The sequence below is a fragment of the Eretmochelys imbricata genome, chromosome 2 (genome assembly GCF_965152235.1).
Source record: "Eretmochelys imbricata isolate rEreImb1 chromosome 2, rEreImb1.hap1, whole genome shotgun sequence".
In the NCBI taxonomy this organism is placed as follows: domain Eukaryota; kingdom Metazoa; phylum Chordata; order Testudines; family Cheloniidae; genus Eretmochelys; species Eretmochelys imbricata.
In genome coordinates, this window is record NC_135573.1 from 158,222,981 (window position 1) to 158,244,524 (window position 21,544).

Here is a 21,544-nt window from a genome sequence, read left to right on the forward strand (position 1 = left end):
GGGGAAGCCACTTTGGCCTGAACAAGGGCTTCTGTCCATCCACTGTCTTCTAGCCAATCTCAATCAGCTTTAGACTTGCCATTTCCAGATGAAGATCACACAACATAATGACAAATTTGTCCTTTCCATTCCCAGCGGGCCAGGTCAACTGTATCCGTTTGAAAAGGAGTTGATCCACAGTGATCACTGGCACTTGGTATGGGTTTAGGTGGTGCACAGCATTCCTTATCACATCCATGGCACAGACTTGGAGTCATCTGGAAAGAGGGGAAGAAGCACAGTGATGGATGGGATGAAGTCTGGGATGGTAAGCTGCCCAGGAAATGTCTTGATCTCCATTGAAGGTATCCAGACTTGCTGCTTGCCTTACTTGTTCAAGCCACCTGCATTCTTCTTGCAGGGCTTGCGTAATCAATTGGCAGTCTGTTTTCATTTCAACATTTGCATCAGGGATGGCAGCATTGATTTTCTTCAAAATCAATGGAAGGACAATTCTATAAGACTCAGGAAGTGATGATATAGACTTCTTCACTGATGCTGCAGTCTCACAGTCCAGGGTGGGAATTCTATGGACCACTCCCTCCACTTCAGTACTGGGATGCTGAAAACGTGATGTCCCAGTTCCCTGGGAGGAGTCTGTTGCTGTGGTGGAACTAGGATTGTGGTCTATGCTGTCTATGGCCACAACAATGAACAGACCACCATGGAGCTTGAGCAGACAGACTACAGTCTTGTCCTCAGAGTGTTGGCACGCATTGTTTGCCATGCTGGTAGAGAGGCCAACACACTGTCATAGGAGATAGTGGACAATCCAAGTGTAAAGGAACTATCTAGTAGCTCACTTTTTCATGTCAGTGCATGATTTGTCAAACCAGTGTAGACTGGAAAAGGCATTTCTCGAGCTTTGTTGTGGTACAAACTTTCTGTTCCTTCACGGCAATGGATATTGCTGTTCTACTGCAGCAGCTGTGCCAAAATAAGGATAGCTGGATGAATGGAAACTTGTTCTAGCTGAGTTTTAATGTTTGAACCACACAATATTATGGACATCAGTGCCAGTAGGGACTCAAGCACAGATTTTGCTTGGCATCCTGGGTCAAATGATACAAGTAGACTGTGTTTTTATTTAAAACAGGTCCCTTTGAATAATTTTTACTGTTTGGGACAGGTGAAATGCTGCTTCATCACAGTTTTCCTCACGTGCACATCAGAGGGCATGTTTAAGGCCCTGCTTGAAGGCAAGGAGCACATCACATCCTTTGTGTGCTTGGAGAGCTGGAATGTGTGAAAGGATATGGGATTTTACTTCATTGTGTTGTGAATGCGCACAGGCAGCTGTTCTGGTCTAGCTGTATAGAGCATCGTGAGGACAGCTAGTTTAAACACTGGACCCACGTCTTCATTCAGTCTTGTCTCTTCAATCTATGTTGTCAGTTCAGAAGAGGCAGTCCCATGTGATATCTTCTCTGTGTTGCTTTGCTCAGATTTCTTTCCCCTTATTTTATTGTAGAGAGAGACCAAACATCTTTGCATGATACCTTGTCTCTTGGGCCACTAAGTCCCCTGCACTTAGTTTTGCAAGCAAACACTGGTCTTGCAGCTCAGGTGCACAGTTTAGACTCAGCTCTCAATGCTGAGAGTAGAAGCTTCATGGAAGTCTTCTGATAGTATGTTCACTTCACAAATAAAGCACCCTTCTTTTTCTGGAGGTCCTTTGTTTTGGTCACATAAACATGTGTATTTCCTCTTTCGTTCGTCAGGGTGATCCACAGGTTTTTCAGCTTTTTTTAAAACTTGACAGAGCAGGATTTGTGCCAACATCCATTGTTCTTGTTCAAAGTCTTCTCAGTACCATCACCATTATCTCATCATCTGTCTGTGGATATGGGAAGTGCATTCATCTTATGGAAACATCTGATATTTTCTGCTAGAGTTTGATGGCCAGATCCAACATGCTCTCTTTTTGATTCTGCTGGATTAATCAACTCTGTAGCCGTGTTTTCCTGACAAAGCGCACGCTTGCCCCAGTCAGTAGAGGAATGGGATGTCTCCATTGATGGACCTGGCTCTCAAACAAGCTTGTATCTTTTTGACAGGTTTGATGCACCAGTAACAACCAATAGTAATCTGTATCTTTCACTACTGTGTATAGTTAATATTACCCAATCATAAAGCAGCTTTCACACAACCAAAGTAGTATCTGAAAGAAAAGAGAGAAATGGGATTAAATTCTTCCAAGACCACACTGACAATCAAAATTAGTACAAAATGTGTCCTTACACCAATTTTAAGGTCTTGTTGAAGCAAAACCAAGAATACATCCCTTGTCTGTCCAGTTGTAAAACATTATTTGCTGATTGTGACAATGTTTTTAAAATGGCTGCCACAGCCAACTTGCATGAACTGGCAATAGCCCCATGTCTGAAAATCTGTATTAGGTCATGTCCTAACATGGTGGCAAATTTCATACTTTTATTATAAAACCCACAATTCCCTCTCCCTTTCCCCTTACAAATCAGATCGGCTAATAAGTAAAGGTTTATACCTTTGCACAACTGACTCGATAAGACTCTGTATTTACCCAAATAAACCCATGGATATTGAAATGAACCAATAATAATGGCAGCATTTTGCATGTAATTCATGAATTAAAGAGTCAGATTCCTCTTTCACGCACACTTTGATCTCAGTCAGGAATAACTCCATTGAAGTCAGAGTTATACATTCTGTAGTAGATTATAAAACTAAAACCGGGTATTTCTTTCTATAGAGCTTTCTTACGTAAGTATTTCTGATGGGGTTAAAGATTCTTTATACACTTAGTGTGACATTTTTCTAAAGCTCTGTGTGCTGAGCACTGCTGAAAATCCTTAATTTTAAAACAGCTAATTTTAATAACCATTTACAGTTAACTGTTCTTTGAAATCTGTTAAAATTGACTTAAGGAATATTTTTCATACACATAGATTGCACTGACAGATCTATTTTTGTATTAATTGAAAAACTGTTTCAATCTCAAGCAATTAAACTGAATTTGATTTTTATCGCCATATTTCAGCATAATAATAAACAGAAGTGCTAATGTCTGAATAGTTTGAATGCTTCACTATGGTAGTTGTGGTGTTCTGATTTTACCTAAAGATCGTAGTAAAACTCACTGTAACCTGTTGATTGTTTTGACAGCTATGAGTCAAAGTATTATGAAGACATTTTCAGCTATGCTGACCCTGCTATTGCAGAGCATCCCAAATTCACTTTGTGATGAAAAACCTGTGACACGCTTCATGGACTCTCTTACTGGATATTTCATCAGCAGCAAAATCAAAATCTAAATATTTTTTTGAACGACCAGAGAAGACACATCTTATTTTTTCTTTGTCATTTTAAAGGCAGTTTTGTTGCAGAGTTCTTAATCTGCACTTCCAAAATATGAACCAAATTTTGCTCTCAAATAAGCATGCAGGTCCATTGATTCCAGGGGGTAGCACTGAAGGCCTGCAAGGGTAGAACTTGGCTTTGTACATGTGTGTGACAAATTAGAATGTTGTTTTCTGTTTTAACCTGAATCTTGTATATAGCAGATGATGATGTTGTAGATGTTACTATATTTTGTGCAATCCTGTAAATGTAGAAATCCTTAATAAATGAACTAATATCTGTACAAAAGGAAAAATATACAAACTGCTTGAAACTTTTGTAAATATTATTTTATTACTGCCCATTACAGCAGATCTGTTTTTATCTACTTATTAGTGTCTTCTCCAGCACACCACAAAGGCAACATGAATTCCTGCAATCAGAGTAAACATGGACTTCTGTTAGAATATGGCAGTTTCTAGAGATTAAAAATAGAAATAATTATTTGTAACCATTTTCAAATATGAAAACATACTATTGTTCATGGCTTGTTGAAAACAGTTTGACTTTTGTTACTTCAAACACTGCCCTTGTTTAATACTTTTTTTTAAAAAAATAAACAAAACAATTTCTACTGTTACATTTATTTTTATTGTATGTGATGATCCTTTTTTTTCAACCAAGCATTTGACTATGCTGTAAAATCATGAAGCTTTGATGAGCCGTATCTATCAGGTTTTTAATCCTCTGTTTTACTTTTATGATGAAACTGTGATTCTGATGGGTTTCCAAGAGGCATTATAACTTATAACTCCTATTATTCATAGGACTGACTCACACCCTGTGTGAGGCAAGGGGGTGATGAATAAATAAATTAGTGACAGAGGGGAAATAGGGAAGAAATTAGTCTACTGACCATTTAGAGTAGTGATATCTGGAAGGCTCTCACATTCTTCTCTTGGCATAAGACCCTAGATAGATAATAAAAGATAAATAGACAAAGATACAACAATCCCCAAATTAGGGCTACATTGTAACAATGTAATCTGTCCTGAGTAAAGGCAGCATCTAGCTGTGCTGTTCCTTGGAAAGTTACAATTCAGTCCCTGCTTCTCCCTTTGCACTAGGGGGAAATAATCTGTGCCAGTTCTTTACCAGGTGTGGATTACTTCTCCCTCCCTGCCAGTTCAGCTATGCTGGCTGGCGCATTGGGTGATAAAGTCAAGGTCTATATTCATCCTTCACCTCGCCCGCTTGCACAGGAAGGGGAGTAGCACACTTATGGTGCTTACCTATGCTGTGACCTGCATATGGGTACCTAGTACAGGACGCTAAAGTTTCATTCCCCTCACTCTCTTTTGTAGGCATGTTGGGCAGCTGCCAAGCTTACCCTTAATTAAGGGGGGGGGGTGTTTCTATTGTCACATCACTATTTTTGCGTCACAGGACAAAATAAGCAGCGCCTTCCAGTAGAGCTTGTTGTTATAGAGAGCACTGAACTTGTCTAGAAAAACCAAGGCCCTCCAAATGACTCTCCTCTATAACTAATATTATCAGCCATCTACACTTTGATAATTTGATGGGGCTGTTCTGCGTTCTGCAACCCAGGCCTGCAGGGATATTAAAAATCCCCCAAGATACCAGGATGTTGTCTCATGACATTTGTTATGGAACAATAAGATATCAAGCATTGGGATAAAATGAATTGGTCTTGGAGGACTAACTTTAATAGATGGGAATTTTATGAACTGTATGTGATGGGTTGTCACCTCCGGGAGTCATGGGAACTGCTTTGCCTCCAACCATTCAGCTGTGCTGGTCCCGCTCATACTGCTCTGCTGGTGACTCAGCCAGCCTCTCCAGGCCCTGTTATCACCCAACACAATAGCAGGTGGCACCACACACCCAACTGAGCTACCTGGCTGCTTTACCTAAGCCACTCAAGGACAGACAGAAGACAATAGCCAATTTCCCAGCTCCCCAGCCTTACAGCCTTGCTGGAGTATAAACCCAGTATTCTACCATCTTGTACTGCACAGGGATCTGTACAATGCAAGCTCATCAATATAGCAAAAAGAAAAGGAGTATTTGTGGCACCTTAGAGACTAACCAATTTATTTGAGCATGAGCTTTCGTGGGCTACAGCTCACTTCAAGCTTATGCTCAAATAAATTGGTTAGTCTTTAAGGTGCCACAAGTACTCCTTTTCTTTTTGCGAATACAGACTAACATGGCTGCTACTCTGAAACCTATCATTAATAAAGGTCGCTTTCCCCTCGATGTGGGAAAATTATGCACAACAAGCCTGTAGTAACCAAGCTGAGATTTTCCCAGACACTTCACTTAAAGACACATTGGTTAAGATAAAACCTAAAACAAGTTTATTCACTACAAAAGGTAGATTTTAAGTGATTATAAGTGATAGCAACCAGACCAAAGCAGATTACTGCGCAAATAAACAAAAAACCATAAACTAAGCCTAATATAGTAGATAAGATTTGAATTAGCAATTTCTCACCCTGACTGATGATACAAGCAGTCCACCAAGTTTCCACAAAGAGGCTAGAAATCCCTTTAGCCTGGGACCAGCAGTTCCCCCAGTTTTGTCTTTGTTACTTAGGAGTTCTCTTGTGAGGGGAGTGAGGTTAGGAGATGATGTCACTCCTCACCGAGCTTTTCCATATGGTGGGAACTCTTTGTTTCAAGATAAGTTCCCGGTCCAGTTTGTGGAAAAATATAGGTACCAAAATGGAGTTCAGCGTCATGTAGTCTGGTCACATGCCCTTGTATGCCTTGCTGAGTCATAGCAGCCTTTACTCGTAGTCTGGCTGAAACTTTTCACAGGGAGACTAAACTCTTCCATGGTCCATTGTCTTTGTTGATGAGCCATTAGCACTGTCAAGCTTCTTCAGTGTTGTACCTGAAAGGCTAGTTGAGGGTTTTGCTCACAATAAGCACATTTGAAATAGAGATACATAGTCAATATACATAACTTCAGATACAAAAATGATACATGTACACAAATATGATGATCATATTTGACAAATCATAACTTTTCCAATGACACCTCATATGACCCATCTTGTAAAAAATACATCATAATTATGCTATAATCATATCACTATGATGAATATGGAGTTGCAGTGTTACACTGTACATCTGAAACTTTATAAAAGTTCAGTTAAGAAACCAAATGTAATTTACAGGACATTTCCCTCTATCTTATTGTCCTAACCTTGTGGACTAAATATCTAACCCAATCTTCCTTATTCCCTACGGTGATGGGGTGTTCACCCCATGCTAGCCTAGAAGAAGTTAATGAGGTTGAGAAGGGGCCAGTTAACTGGCTAGGCCACCTCAGAGGGGAATTAGGTGGCTAAGTAACCCCAGATTGATGATGGAGCCCAGCTGAGAAAGAACAGGTAGGGCTACAATACACCAGGAAGCTGGCAGCAGAAAGGGACTGTAGTGAAGAATCCTGTGGCCACTCTCTGACTGTTAGCAAGGGAAGGAAGGAAACCCTGGGGAGAGTAGAAAGCCCAGGGCTCCAGGCCATGAAGGAAGGGTTTACCCAGAATCGTGCTGGAGCAAAAGCCTGAGAGAGGTATGGAGTAGAAAAAGATTTAGGAAAATGGTAGCAAGGTGGGACATTGTGGACCTTGGCTGCTGATTAGAGGGTCCCTGTGCCAGAACCTGAAGTAGAGGTTGGGCCCGGTTTCCCCTGGTAGCCACTGGAGAAGTGGCACAGTCTGGGCAGTGAATTGGAAGACTGCTGGAGACTGTTTGGATGGAGACACTTTGATAACCCCCCGGAAGGGGAGAACTTTGTGACATGGATGGAGGCCCAAGCCATGAAGGGAGAGCACGCTGAGTTGCAGAGTAAGAGTGAGGCATCAGGGTACCCAAATGAGCGATGAAAGGGGGCATCGGACCTGGAAGGAGCTATGCTTCAGAACTGCCAGGAGAAGGCACCCTAGCAGTGAGTTGGCCCTGCAACATCTAGATTCTCCCTTGCTCCTTACTTTTGAAGGGACACATGCTATTCCACTTTACCCTATCATCACTTCTATCAGTCCATGTACTAAAATATATATAGGTCAAACCCTAAGGTTCTTGTTTGGTTCATTGTCCTTATTCAAGCAAAACACCCATTCACTTCAAGTGATACTTTGAGTAAAGACTTTAGGATCTGGCCCATGCGCAAAGCACAAGCCGCCATGTCCTATTCATTGTTGACTGTTCTCAAATCACTTCCTTGTTGTTTAAATCAGGATTCAAAATTTCTCAGCTAATGCTCCATCTAGTTGCCATGACAATGTTTCATGCATTTGTGACTGCCCTTGAGATCTCTGGAATCTAGGTGAATAAACAGGTTAAGCCCTTTTTGAGTCTGAGTGGATTTCCCCATGCTTTCTTTTCCTGTAAAGAAGACTTTTTAGCAGCTATCACCCTCTGCCTGATGAGTGAGCTAGCGCCAAGTCTTTACAGGTAATTCACAAAATTCCAATATCTAAAGATAAAATGCTTTGCCCTTACACTGGATTTTTGCCTACGTTTTTTTCAGAATGCTGGCTTCATCAAGGAGAAGTTGCCTTCTGTGAACCAGATGTTGAGCTTAGTTTTAATACTGAGGAATCGGTTTTTAAAAATTTCCATATATTTTCATCATCTACAAGAAAAAGTCCAATGAGGATCTGCTATCTAGCCAATAACTATTGAAAAGAATTGTGCAATAGATCATCCCTTGTTATTTATTTAGTATTTATACTACCCTAACCTTAGTCATGGTCCAGGACCCCATTGTGCTAGGCACTGTACAAACAGCACAAAAAGATGGTCCTTGCCCCACAGAGCTTATAATCTAAGCATAAGACAAGAAACAACAGATGAATCCAGAGAGATGGGAGAGTACAAGGAAACAATGAGACAGTGTTGGTCAGCATGATAGGTAGTGATCTCTGCAGCCTCGCCACAGCCAAGTTTTTGTGGGCAACACAGCAAGGAAGGATTTGGGGAAGGCTTCAGAGGAGGAGGGTGAGGTAACTTTGTGGATGTTTATGGGAAGTGAAGTGCAGCATGCCAGAAAGCATGAAGGTGTGTGTTTGAAAATTTAACAAGTGGGCAGGGAAGGCTGGTATCATGGGCCAATCGGAGGGGAGTATCAACAGCTCGATAGCAAATGAGAATGCCTTGAAAGTGAAGGCAATCAGTGTATTTGTTGATATGACAGTGCAGAGGGAGCCAGTGGAAGCATTCAAAGAGACGGTGACATGGTCAAAGTAACAGGATAGGCAAATGATCTTCGCAGCAGCATTCTGAATGGAGATAAGCAGGGAAAGATTGCATTTGTCAAAGTCAGAGAGAGAGATATTGCACCTCTTAATTGTGCCTTTTCGAGAGAACCTAGATGCCCTTTCCACTATAGCCAGGGCTGCCTCTAAGGCTTGTTGGATTCATAGCCACTTATATAAAATATGTAAGACAGCTACTATATTCAGGTAGATCAGAGGAGAGGTCAGATGCTCACCTCAGTGCAGCAGCACTCCAGTGTACTTTAAACTGTAAAAAGTATTCTCTAGACCCGTGATACTCCATTAGATCTACCATGGGCCGATTTGAGAATTTTATGAAAAGAGGCAGGTCATTTGCTCAGAAGGCTGATGCCAAAAAACCCCAACTTCAGCTGCCGATAAATAAAGACCTTGATTGCAACATAAGTATTAGTGTTTCTATTTTTTAATAAAGTTCATAAATCAACATTACCACCTTGTTAGCGACAATCTCTAATGGGAGAGGCGTCATCAACGATCTCTAGCAAGCTTTGTGAAGAGTGGTTTGTAGGAGGTCAGGGCAAGGTGCATGCACTGGTGAAGATGCTCATCTGTCAGGTGATTGTGGTTTTGGTTTTTTATAATGTTCATGGTAGAAAACCCAGATTCGCAGAGGTATGTTGATCTGAACATGTTAAAAGATAGATGGGTAGAATTTGGCTATCCTGAAACTGGTCAGCATATTGAGTCCAGAAATCACAAAGTCCCATTTCTCTGAATTTTGCCTTCAAGACATCTGAAATCTGAAACCTTACCATTTCTAGTTGAAAGGCACCTTCCTCAACTGAATCAAAATAATGTTTGCTTCAGAAGGGCAAGGTCCATTGGCAGAGACAACAAATGGATCACAAAAATAAAAGCAAATCCTTTCGAATGTTAAAATTCTCAAATCACATTTTAAAATTTTCAGTCATATTGTTTAGGAATTCTTGCATTGTTTTCATCAACGTTTCATCTGTAGCAACAACGGACCCTCTTTCGTTACAAATTAAGCACTGCCAGTTACGAAGGAAGTCATAGGCAAATGATAGGCAGCGAATCGCGGTTTGTGAATTTAATTATAAACATTTTTAAGGTGAGCTGGCAGGTCACACAGGATGCCTTCATGGGCCACATTTGGCCCGTGGGCCACCTATTGAGTATGTCTACTCTAGTCCTTAGGTTCTGTATGCCCAGCTAATCCTGCAAGATGCTGAACAGCCTCAGACTTGATGTCTTGCAGGAGCATGCAATACGTTGCAGGAATGGACCCCAGAAGTGGGGATGTATATTCTGCATGGAGAAACACTTCTCAGTAACTGGAGTTCTTAAAAAGATTGCCCCCACAGATCCACATTCTGCATCCCTGCTTGATTTTGGAGTAGCTGCTCTAGTCAGGAACCAAAGAAGCTGGAGCAATGTACCTCTCTTCATCAACAGAGGCATGATGCCTTAAGGTGCATGTATCAAATGCACATGGTCCTACCTTTGGCCTGCTGTCTAAAGGGCTTCAGGTCCACATTGCTTGGAATCCAAAAAGTGGAGACCTTTGGAAACTCCAGTTAGTGGTAAACACTGCAAGCTAATATTTAATATTTCTTAAAATCTAAATTAGTTTAATCACCTTTCAAGAAAAAGTGAAAGTGTTTTTATTTAAAAAAAAATCTGAAAACAATAAGATGGTTAACGGCAGATAGAGAACTATTCCTATGTACATGTACTTTTCACAGCTCTGCCAGCCCTGTTTGATGCTAGCCTGCACTTACAAAAACTAACTTTTATTACAAAAATGAAGGTTAAATAAACAAACTGGTCCCTGAATTAATTAATCAAAACATGTGACTTGTGCAGACTGTCTCGAGTACCAAAATAGAAGTCAGGGCTCAGCATGTGACTACTCACTTTACCTTCCCAAAGACATTTCACTGAGTACCAGACAGCAGCTGCAGCTAAAAATAAAGAATGATAAGCAACCAGAACCTTAGTTAAACACAGAAGCCACCCTCAATGCCGGAAAGAAATCAAAGGCAACAATGAAGTCGCTGCGGTTCATTAGTGCTGAGGCTTTGGTATCGAATGCGCAGCTTGCCAGGAAAAGTCTCAGCAGTGTTGCACATAACCTTTTTCCTCTTCTTTTTAAAGCCAGTTATTTACTGGAGCAGGGGGAAGTGATTCATGACCTGGTGGAAAACTGGCCCCTGGCAGACTTTAATATAGGAAAACTGTTAGGGACAACAGTGGATTACCAGGAAGACATCAGCAGCAGAGCATGCTGTGTTTGTTTGGAAAGTTGTCTAGTTGGGCTGAGAGATTACGTGTTGAATTGCTCTTCTCCATACTCAAAGAGACTGAAAGTGGTGGACCTGACAGGCATAAAAGATGTTGAAGTTCAGGTCTGCAAGTGTAAGAAGACTCTGGGAAGGTGGGCCAGGACAGAGCTACTATCAAAGCTCTCTTTTGAGCTGCTTGTTGAAATGCAAAGGCTGCAGTTCAATCCATGTATCTTTGATATCGCTATTGACGTTCTCATTGACCTGTTTGTTACAGAGCGGAACTATGAACTTGTGGTCCAAGCCTTACTGATGAGATGCCACTGTCCACTAAAGATTCGTTGTGTGGCATTCAGAGCCGACAGTCTCACTTTACGAAAGCTTTTCTACATCATAAAGCTCACAGATCCCTCTTCACTGCGCAAACTTGAAGTGGTTCACAATATTCGTTTGGAAATGGAGCACTTGGAAGTGCTGTTTAATAACATCCACTTTCCTCTACTGACATCGCTTACCCTGCCGGCCAGAGCATTCAATGTGCAGCGGTTTACAGCCGAGGATGAACCAATCTTTATGACTATTGGAGAAAAGATGAGCCAAATGACGCAGCTGACTGAGCTGAGCCTGGCATTTTCTATCCTCACAGGAAAAATACGGAAACTGCTCAGGTAAGTTGTTCCCAACAGTGTGACTGAAAGTGTGATGAGCCACTCGTCAGTGCAGTGGCACTGAATTAAAGGCTGCCAAGGCTAACAAAAAGGGGCGGGGTGAATAATGGAAATATTTTCATTGGGAAGTCCATGGAGATGTTTGCAGCAAGCCATCAGGAATACTGATTAGACAATAAGCTAATGATGACTAACTCACCTGCAGAAACCAGACTGTAAATTTCCTACAATCCCATGTCTATGGTGCTTTTATGTGGCGAGAGGGATACTAAGGGCAGCTCTACACTATGGGGTTAAGTTGATCTAAGTTACGCAACTCCAGCTATGTGAATAACGTAGCTGGAGTCGACGTACTTTAGGTTGACTTATTGCCATGTCTACACTGCGCTGGGTCGACAGGAGAAAATCTCCCATCAACTTACCTCATGCTTCTTGTTCTGGTGGAGTACCAGAGTCGACGGGAGAGCCATCGGTGGTTGATTTAGTGGGTCTTCACTAGACCCGTTAAATTGACCCCCCGGTGGATCGATCGCAGCAGCGTTGATCCACCGGTAAGTGGAGACAAGCCCTACGATGTAGTCTGATACCATCTAATGCTTCTCAATGGGTCTGTGTATCTTAAGGCCAGGGAGATCCAATGCTATATCTAAACTGGAATTTGGGTTAACACAACTAGCCACACTGAATACACAGAAAAATCCAGTAATTCTCAATGTCAGGGGAAAAAGGTGTCAATAAAGAGCACTGTTATTTTTGAATGACCTGAAACAACAGTTTATTGTGTTCTCTTTAAAGAGCTAATTTTACAGTGGAGCAAATAACTTAGTGACATGCTGAACTATTCTAATGTCAGTGAGATAATGTGTGGCCCACAGCCCAGCTGTGACCGCTAGGCCAGACCATCTACGCTCCAGTCCCTTGTGCCATGTAGACATTCCAACTCAGGCTGGAGCTCAGTCTCTGAAACACAGCAAGGAGAGTGAGTCTCAGAGCGCAGGCTCCAGCCTAAGCGAGAACATCTGCGCTATGTTTAGCCCTTTAGCGTGAGCCCTGCAAACCTGAGTCAGTTAACATGGGCTCTGAGACTTGTTGCCGTGGGATTCATAGATTCATAGATATTTAGGTCAGAAGGGACCATTATGATCATCTAGTCTGACCTCCTGCACAACGCAGACCACAGAATTTCACCCATCACTCCTGCAAAAAACCTCACTCCTATATCTGTGCTATTGAAGTCCTCAAATTGTAGTTTAAAGACTTCAAGGAGCAGAGAATCCTCCAGCAAGTGAACCGTGCCCCATGCTACAGAGGAAGGCGAAAAACCTCCAGGGCCTCTTCCAATCTGTCCTGGAGGAAAATTCCTTCCCGACCCCAAATTTTTTGTTGTTGCAGTGTTTGCATACCCTAAGGCACTTCTGAAAAACCCCACCCTTAGGCATCTAAATAGGGACTTAGGAGCCTAACTTTAAGCTCCCAGTTTTGAAAATATGGGCCACTATCTTTTTTTTTAATTGAAAATTGAGAAAATCTGCACCACTTTGTAGTCCTCATTCATTAACATTTTTGTTTCACTGTGACCTTTATGCTGCCAAAAAAGCAGTGAAGCAGCATAACACTGAGGGATCATATCAGAGGGAAATTCCATCCCATATAGGTAAGATGTGTTTCATATACATACTATAGACTTTTTGGGCTTTGACGGTACTGTCAGGTCCCATGGGTTTTGAACCCTGGAACCACAGATGTGCTGCAAGTCATCACACCCCAGACCATCATGCAGCCGTTCACAGCAGCTGGGACCAGCATTCATGAAGCCCAACTGGGGCATAAACCCTGCCCCTCTACTCTTGATTGGGAGAGGTCCAAGGCTCCTCACTGGGCCACAGCCCTTATTTAAGCCAGAGAAGGAAACAGGGAGTCGTTCATACAACTGGGCTCCACCCTGTCACAGACCACTGTGCCTATTGTCTGGTTCTGACCTTTCTCTGCCGCAGAAATTCTGCCTGACAAACCAGCTGCCATCGACAGGGAACCACACGATATCCAGTATGGGATCATGTTTGTGCATAACTGCATTTACATTCCCCCGGCTCAGGCAAGAGTGTCAGCCTTAGAGCTATATCACAACTCCCCCACCCCAATGGAAGAACACTTGACTTACTTTAAAGCTCAGCGAATGCACACCATAAAACAGTCCTTCATCATGTCCTGCAATATGTGTTCTAGAGCCAGAACACCACATCACATGCTCTGCAGTCTACTTCAACTTCTAGACACCCTGTCCTGACTCTAGGCTGCTATTGCATTGGATTTTCTTGTGGAGCTCCCAGAGTCTTAACAGGTTTACAATAATCTTGATGGTGGCAGACCACCAAAATGGCCCACTTCATGTCCTGTACTGGTCTACCCTCTGCTGAAGGGACAGCCCAGCTATGGACTAGCCATGTGGTCCATCTCCATGGCCTACTGGATCAAGTCACTTCCAATAAAGGGTCACAATTTACAGCCTGATTCTGGCACAAGGCCTTGCGTCTCCTGCGGGTCCAGCTGCGCTTCTACCTACCAACCTCAGTCCAGTGGACAGACAGAAAGGGTCAGTCAGATTTTAGATTGTTACATTAATCACCACCAAGATGATTGGTCCTTGCTATTACCCTACATAGAGACATAGAGTTTGCATACAATAACACAGATCACGCCTCCATAGGTAAAAGCCCCTTTCTTTACCAGCTATGGGAACCACAGCTACCTATGAGCCTCTTCCAACCCACCCACCTTGGACTTAGTGCAGAGAATTCATCAAATCCAGAAAGAAATAAGGGGAAACCTGGAAAAAGTGAAAGCCAAGTACAAGCAACATGCAAACCAATATTGGCAACTAGGAACCCATGTTCAGTGGGACAAAAAGTGTGGCCCTTAACAGAGCACCTCAGCATGAACAGATCCATGTGTAAGTTCCTTGCTGTTATCGAATCTGTTGCCAAGTTAACCTGGTCACTGTTGAACTACACTTACCCCAATCTCTCAAAATCCACGCAGAATTCCATATATCGATCCTAAACCCATATACCAAAAATTCAGCTCCCCACAGGACCCAACCGCTTCATGCACAAGGCCTTGAGGAATATGTCACATATGAGATCTTGGATTCCGAATGCCAGTGGGGTAAACTTTTACACCTGATTAACTGGGAAGGCTATGGCCCTGAGGAGTGTATGTGGGAACTAGCAGAAAACTTTCATGCTCCTGCCCAAATACAAGCCTTCTAAGAAAATCAATCCTAGAATCCTGGACCCATAGCACCAGAGAACACCCCTGGGGTTCATTAGGGTTCTAGGGGTCACCACACTCATAGGTGCCGACTCCATGAGTGCTCCAGGGCTGCCGGTGGGTGCTAAGCACCCACCGGCAGCCAAGCTCCTTCCCTCCTCCCCACTCCTGCCTACCTGGGGCCCCCACTGATCAACTCCTCCCTCTCCCTCCCAGCACCTCCTGCACACTGCATAAGAGCTGTTCAGTGGCATGCAGGAGGTGTTGGAAGGGAGGGGGAGGAGCGGGGATGGGGCACGCTCCGGGGAGGCAGCAGGAAGAGGCGGGGCAGGGTGGGGTGGGGCCTTGGGGGAAGGGGTGGAGTGGGGGTGGGGCTGGGGTGAAGCATGGATGGGAAGAGACAGGGCAGGGGTGGGAGCTTGGGGGAAGGGGGCATGTGGGGGCAGGGCCTGAGGCGGAGCAGGAGTTGAGCAACTCTGGGGAAAATCAGAAGCCAGCGCCTATGATCACACTCCAATCTTCCACCTGGCAGCTCACAGACAGCAGCACAAGCACCACCCCTCCACTCTAATTGGGAGAGCTTTAAATCTCCTCAAGCCCCTATTTAGGCCAGAAGAGCAAACAGGAAGTTGTCTGTACAACTGAGCTCCACCCTGCCACAGACAGCTTGCTTGGTGTTTACCTTTTTGTCTTCTGCTCCCGACCTCCTGGTATCCTGACTCGGCCTGACTCTTGGTAACTGCCTTCTGGTTCCTGCCTTTTGATTCTGTCACCCGATCCAGACCTTCTGGCATCCTGACTTGGCCTGATTCCTGGTGACTGATTCTTCATCCCTGCCCTACAGTTTCCTTCGATTCTGATCTCCTGGCATTCCAACCTGACCTGAGTCCTAGTAATTGGCTCCAGGCTGCTCAGCCCGTGCTTGATGCTCACTCCTGTAAGCCAGACCACTCATGCCCTGGCCCTGACACAATTCAGTCCTGAATGAAATGTTCACTCAGTGGAGAAAGCCATCCTGGGAGCTGTTTGCCTCCCAGACAAACAAGAAGTTCAATCTGTACTGCTCCAGAACAGCAATAAGTTGGGACTCCAAAGCTGATGCCCTTCTGCAATCCTGGACAGGCCACCTGAGGTACGGCCGGTCCTCCAATCCACTGTAAAAGATTCATCCCAACAAAGCTCAAGTCAGTCTCATTGCACCCAATGGGCCCAGATAGTTCAGGTTTCTGGACCTCTTATGAATATCAGCCCATCCTCCCATCAGTATCTGAATCTTCCCAGATCAGACATCCCAACTCAGACTCTGCGCCTCATGGCCTGGTATTTGGATGGGTGTCAGGTCAGCTCTAGAGCATTCACATTCAGAGACTGTTTGAACTAACCTCAATCATAGCAGAAAAGTCTCCACCAGCAAATGCTATCTAGCTAATGGGAGTATTTCTCTACCTGGGTGCAACAGAGTCAGTTATCCCCCAAATCAGCAGGTATTCCTGCTATTTTAGACTTCTGTACCTCTCCACCCTCAAGACATTGAGACTTTTCATTAGCTCGCTATGGGTCCACCTAGCAGCAATCAGTGCCTTCCATTCTCTGGTACAGGGCTAGCCAATTTTTACTCACCCGATAACAAACAGCTTCCTGACGGGTCTCAATAGGACCTTCCTGTCAGTAATGAAACCAACACTGCAATGGGACCTCAATCCCATACATGCAATATTTACCAGGCCACCCTTTGAACTGCTGGCCACTTGCTCGATGTGATTGCCTCTGCACGAAGGGCGCCTTCCTCAACACCATTAAATTAGCCAGGAGGGTGAGTGAGCTGAGAGCACTCCTGTCCAATTCACTGTATATCACATTTCACCTTCAACCAAAATTCATCCCTAAGGTAATTTCCGAGTGTCACATAAATCAATCTATTCATTTACCAGTATTCTTCCCAAAACCTCTCTCTCCTCATTGGAAGCATGAGAAGACTTCATTCCCTCGACATCTGATGGGCTCTAGAACAAAACCAATTAAGAAAAGGCCTAAACTATTTGTCTCTACAGCAGTGTTCATGGGGACTAGTGTTGTCTGCTCAGAGACTCTTTAAGTGGATCTCTGGATGTATCACTCTTCATCAGTAGGCATGTTTTCCTCCCCCATGACAGGTTGAGGGCTCACTCCACTAGAGCACAGGCAACTTCAGTAGCATCTCTTCAGGAAGTACCTATACTGGACATTTGTAAGGCAACAACCTGCCGTTCCAGCCATACTTTCATGAAGCATTAGTCCAGACCTCTTCTGCAGATGCAGCAGTTGAGACAGCAGTATTACAGACTGCATCCTCATACCCAACATACCAACTGCATCTTCATGTCTGCTCCAATTTGACTACTGCTTACCAGTCACCCACATGTGGAATACACCACAGGGACCAGCACTTGAAGGAGGAGAGGGTATCTACCCATAACTGGGGGTTCTTCAAGATGTGTTCCCTATCTGTATTCCCCTACCTGGGGGATGTAGTCACATACAGGGGAATGGCAAAATCAGCAAGAGGTCATCCTGCCTCTTGAAACAAGGTCATTGAGCTTTGGAAGACAGAAGCCATCTTTGCCATCCATCATTAGACAGATACAAGGGAACAGAGCTCTTGCAAACTGAGACAGATGGGTCCTTCAACCACGGTGAGGTTGAAGTCTCTGGAATATAGGTGAGAAATTATCTTGAACAAAGCCTGTGCCTTGCTAGATTAAGTTTTAGACTTTTAGATGTGTGTTTTCACTTGTATTTGCTTGTAACCCGTTCTAACTTTATTCATTTTACTTGGCATCATTTAATCTATGTCCTATTGTTAATACATTTGTTTTATTTTTACTATAAACCGACTCAGTGCTGTGTTTAACGGGAAGGGTGTATTTACTGCAGTTAAGTTAATAAGCAGTGATGTGCTTTTGTGTCTTTAGAAGAACAAACGAAACTTATTATTTCTCTGAACTGTCCAGGAGAGGACTGGACATTGCAAAGCGCACAGTTTGGGGAAAATTTGGGACTGGGAATGTGTTGAGCACAGGCACTGGCTTCTATTTTCCCCGGGGTTGCTCAACCCCCACTCAGCCCCAGACCCTGTCCCCACTCCACGCTTCCCCCAAGGCCCAACCCTGCCTATTCCTGTCCCCGCTCCTGCCCCACCCCTTCCCCACCCCATTCTGCCCCTTCCTCTGAGCGCATCCTGTCCCCACTCCTCCCGCTCCCTCCCAGTGCCTTCTGTATGCTGCTGAACAGCTGTTCCACAGCACATAGGAGGTGCCGGGAGGGACGGGGAAGGGTTGATCAGCAGGGGCTGCAGGCAGGCGGAAGTCAGGGAGGAGGGAGGAGAGCTTGTCTGCCAGTGCGTGCTAAGCACCCGCTAATTTTTTTCCATGGGTGCTCCAGCCCATGGAGTCACCACCTATGGTGTTGGGGTTACCCTGCAAACAGTAACCAAGGCTGGTGGAAGTTAGAGTGGGGCTGTGGGGCTATAGACAGGCTGCTGGGGTCAGAGTTGCTGAACTAGGGCTGTCTAGCACAGACACTGAGGGTATGACCTGCAGGCTTGTAAACTGGTTATGAGTATCCCAGGTTTGGAGCTACAATAGCAAAGCACTGTAAGGCACCCAGGATTGTAGGGCAAGTGGTGATACAACCCCTCACTGCTCTGGACTGCACCCCAAACTCTGTGACAGGTGACTCCACAAGACCTTTCAGCAGTGACCACTTTGGAAGTAGGTGTTGGTAATGCACAGTCCTCAGTGGGTGCAGAGCTCCAGTAATCCCATTGTCATTTGTTTTTCCCACTCCACTGTGACCAATGCATAGCAGTCACATCTCGTGATCCAGGGCAGCTGTTATACTGAAGTCTTCCAGCAAATAGTTGCTCACCTGATGGTAGCTTACTGATGCTCCTGCTGAGTTACTGATAGAATAGGTCCTTCTCTTCAGAGGTGGAGGAAAGTGTTGGGGGATATGTACTGATGATGCCGGAAAAGCCACCTGTGGTAGAGAGCCTTGGTGATAGGAAAGGTTCTGATGTTTCAACTGGACGTTCAGCTCTGGGCGTTAATGAGTTTTTGACTGCAAACCCCACCCTGCGTTCAAATTCTTCATTGATGTCAAGCATGTCCAGCTCTCTGTCAACGATGGTGGTCTTTCTAAGTCATTGACCTCCTCTAGTTCACTTAACATACCAGTACACATTATCCTCACATTCCAACAAGCAAGTTTGAAGAGGGCGACCACCATACTCGAACCTTCAGTGCATATATGTTGGGGGCAGAAGCTTGCCTTAAGACCAAAGCCCCCCTCTCTGTGGTACTGACTGGGACCAAAGGCTTGGAGACCAAGATGTCTGGAAGTGAGCACAGCTGCAGGAGATGTCAGAGGGCAAAGCTGAATTGCAGTGCCAACTGCTTGACATTTTTTACACAGCAGATTAGATTCGGGGTTTTCTCCTCTAGCCTTTGTTCAGCTGAGAACTAGCCGCAAGGTAGCAGTGCCAGATGTAGTTATTCCTTTGTGCACATTGTTTTTCATGCCAGTGGGTGCTAGGCACACCCCCCATCACTCAGAGAGTGGCGGCATTCCCAATTTAGTCAGAGAGCTGCTGACCCATATCAGGTTGTTCCAGGTTACGTGGTATTAGCAGCAAGCCTTGCATACCTGACCTGACAAATGCTAGCAGTAGGTGCACACACAGACATTTATACAAAAGAAGAACCAAATACTTCCAAGCTGTCTCTTCACAGTGACAGGCACATTATTAGAAGTCCCATAGCCAGAGCTGGTTACTGTTCAACATGCAATGTGGCCTCTCCTAGAAGCTTCATTGTGCTAGGTGCTATACAGACCCACAGAAAAGGACAATCCTCACAGTACCCAGGTCAGTGCTTTCGGGTGGAGGTTGTTGCCCACTTCAACTCTGGGCTCAGATTCAAGTGGTATCCTTTCCCCAAAGGCTGGTAACCCCTTTGAAGGCTCTTACATTGGACTTACCTCTTGAGAACACCCACCATGTCCTCAGGTCTCATTACAGCCACCTGTTTGGTGTTACTGAGGTACCTGAGATGTATTTTTATGAACCCAGAGCATGGCTCGCTCTCCTCCCTGACGTGGGTCACTTGCAGAGTTCCTTGGCTCTCTTGATCCAGAAGCTCTTGGGTGCTGAACAACATCCTTTTGGGCAAGCTTGTATGTACCCAAGCAGACAATCAAGGCTGGAGTCAGAGGCACTGCCACTGCGTTCCTGTTCAACTGCAGGGCCCAAGTCAGATGCAGCATCCCCTTCCTTTTCTGCATTTCCATCTGCACTGTCAGTGGCCCAAATTATTAGCTATTACTGTGACAAAGTATTAGAAATGTAAGACCAACATATAGTGGAATATGAAATGTACATGTAGCATAAATGCAATGGATCAGATTTATCCCTGGTGTAAACCAAAGAAACCATTAATATAATCAGTTTAGTGCATCCATTTAAAACATTATTTTTGATGTATGTTATATACCTTTCAGTTAATCGAACTAGATTACAAAATTATTAAAGATTAGAGCAGACAGGCTACATTAATGATGAACAGCTATTTCAATGTTCACAGAGTTTTTTAAAAAAATCTTATAATTTTCTAGTACCACTTTGTGCTGTAAATATTTTTCCTTTTATTTAAATCTGCAGCCCACTGAAAACCCCTCTGAAGCTACTGGATGTTTCTAACTGCGCCTTGAACCATGCTGACATGGCCTATTTAGCCAATAGCCTCCATTCTAACCACCTGGAAGTACTGGACCTCAGTGGGCACAATGTGGCTGACCTTTACCCATCAACCTTCTTTAAACTTCTCAGCCACTGCTCTTATACTCTGAAGATGCTCATCCTTGAGGAATGTAACATTCAAGACATTCATGTAAATATGTTGATTTTGGGTTTGATCCCCTGCCGGAAGCTACAAGAATTCAAGTTCCTTGGAAATCCCCTGTCATCCCGAGCACTTAAATGCCTCTTTAATGTTTTTAGTGACTTGCCGATGCTGAAATACATTGAGTTCCCAGTTCCTAGGGACTGCTATCCTAACAATGTCACCTACCCAATTGATGATGCTTATCTTTCAAAATTTGATCACCAAAAATATGAGAGTGTATCAGAGGAACTTAATAATATTTTACTTCATGCAAACCGGGAGGACATCAAGGCTTCAACACCACTCTTCGGAGGCTATGACGCAGCCATTCAAGAGACTGGCAATGAACTGGGATCTTACTTACTGAAATCTTTCAAAGATACTTTAGAAAACTTTAACAAAGCTCTTCAAGAAATGAATTAAAATGTAGTGGTGATGACTGCTCTGCCTAACAGAGAGTAAATTCAATATACACTAGGAACTTCAAAACACTGCACATCCATTTCTGCTTTCGCTGATTTCTGGACTGTATTTGGTTTTATTTCTGGAGCTACAGTATAGCATATGCATTTTTAATCACGCTATGAATTGCAAGTATTAATGTAAAGGCCACTTTCTGAGAACTCCTTTAATCACTGCATACTCTGCACAAAAGCACAGCTTTGGTTCCAGTTACTGCAGTAAAACAAGGTATGATTGTATTTCACCTGCAGTATGACCTAGCTATATTTTTTAATTTACCTAATAACGAT

At 43.9% G+C, this 21,544-nt stretch overlaps 1 protein-coding gene across 1 annotated transcript; it reads left to right on the forward strand.

Annotated features, from left to right (window-relative positions):
- Nucleotides 1-10,699: 10,699 nt before the first annotated feature.
- Nucleotides 10,700-21,215, forward strand: LRRC14B (leucine rich repeat containing 14B). The gene is made up of 2 exons (XM_077810898.1): nt 10,700-11,604; nt 20,570-21,215. Exons 1-2 carry the CDS (start codon nt 10,700-10,702, stop codon nt 21,213-21,215), a joined length of 1,551 nt encoding a protein of 516 aa, XP_077667024.1.
- Nucleotides 21,216-21,544: the final 329 nt, after the last annotated feature.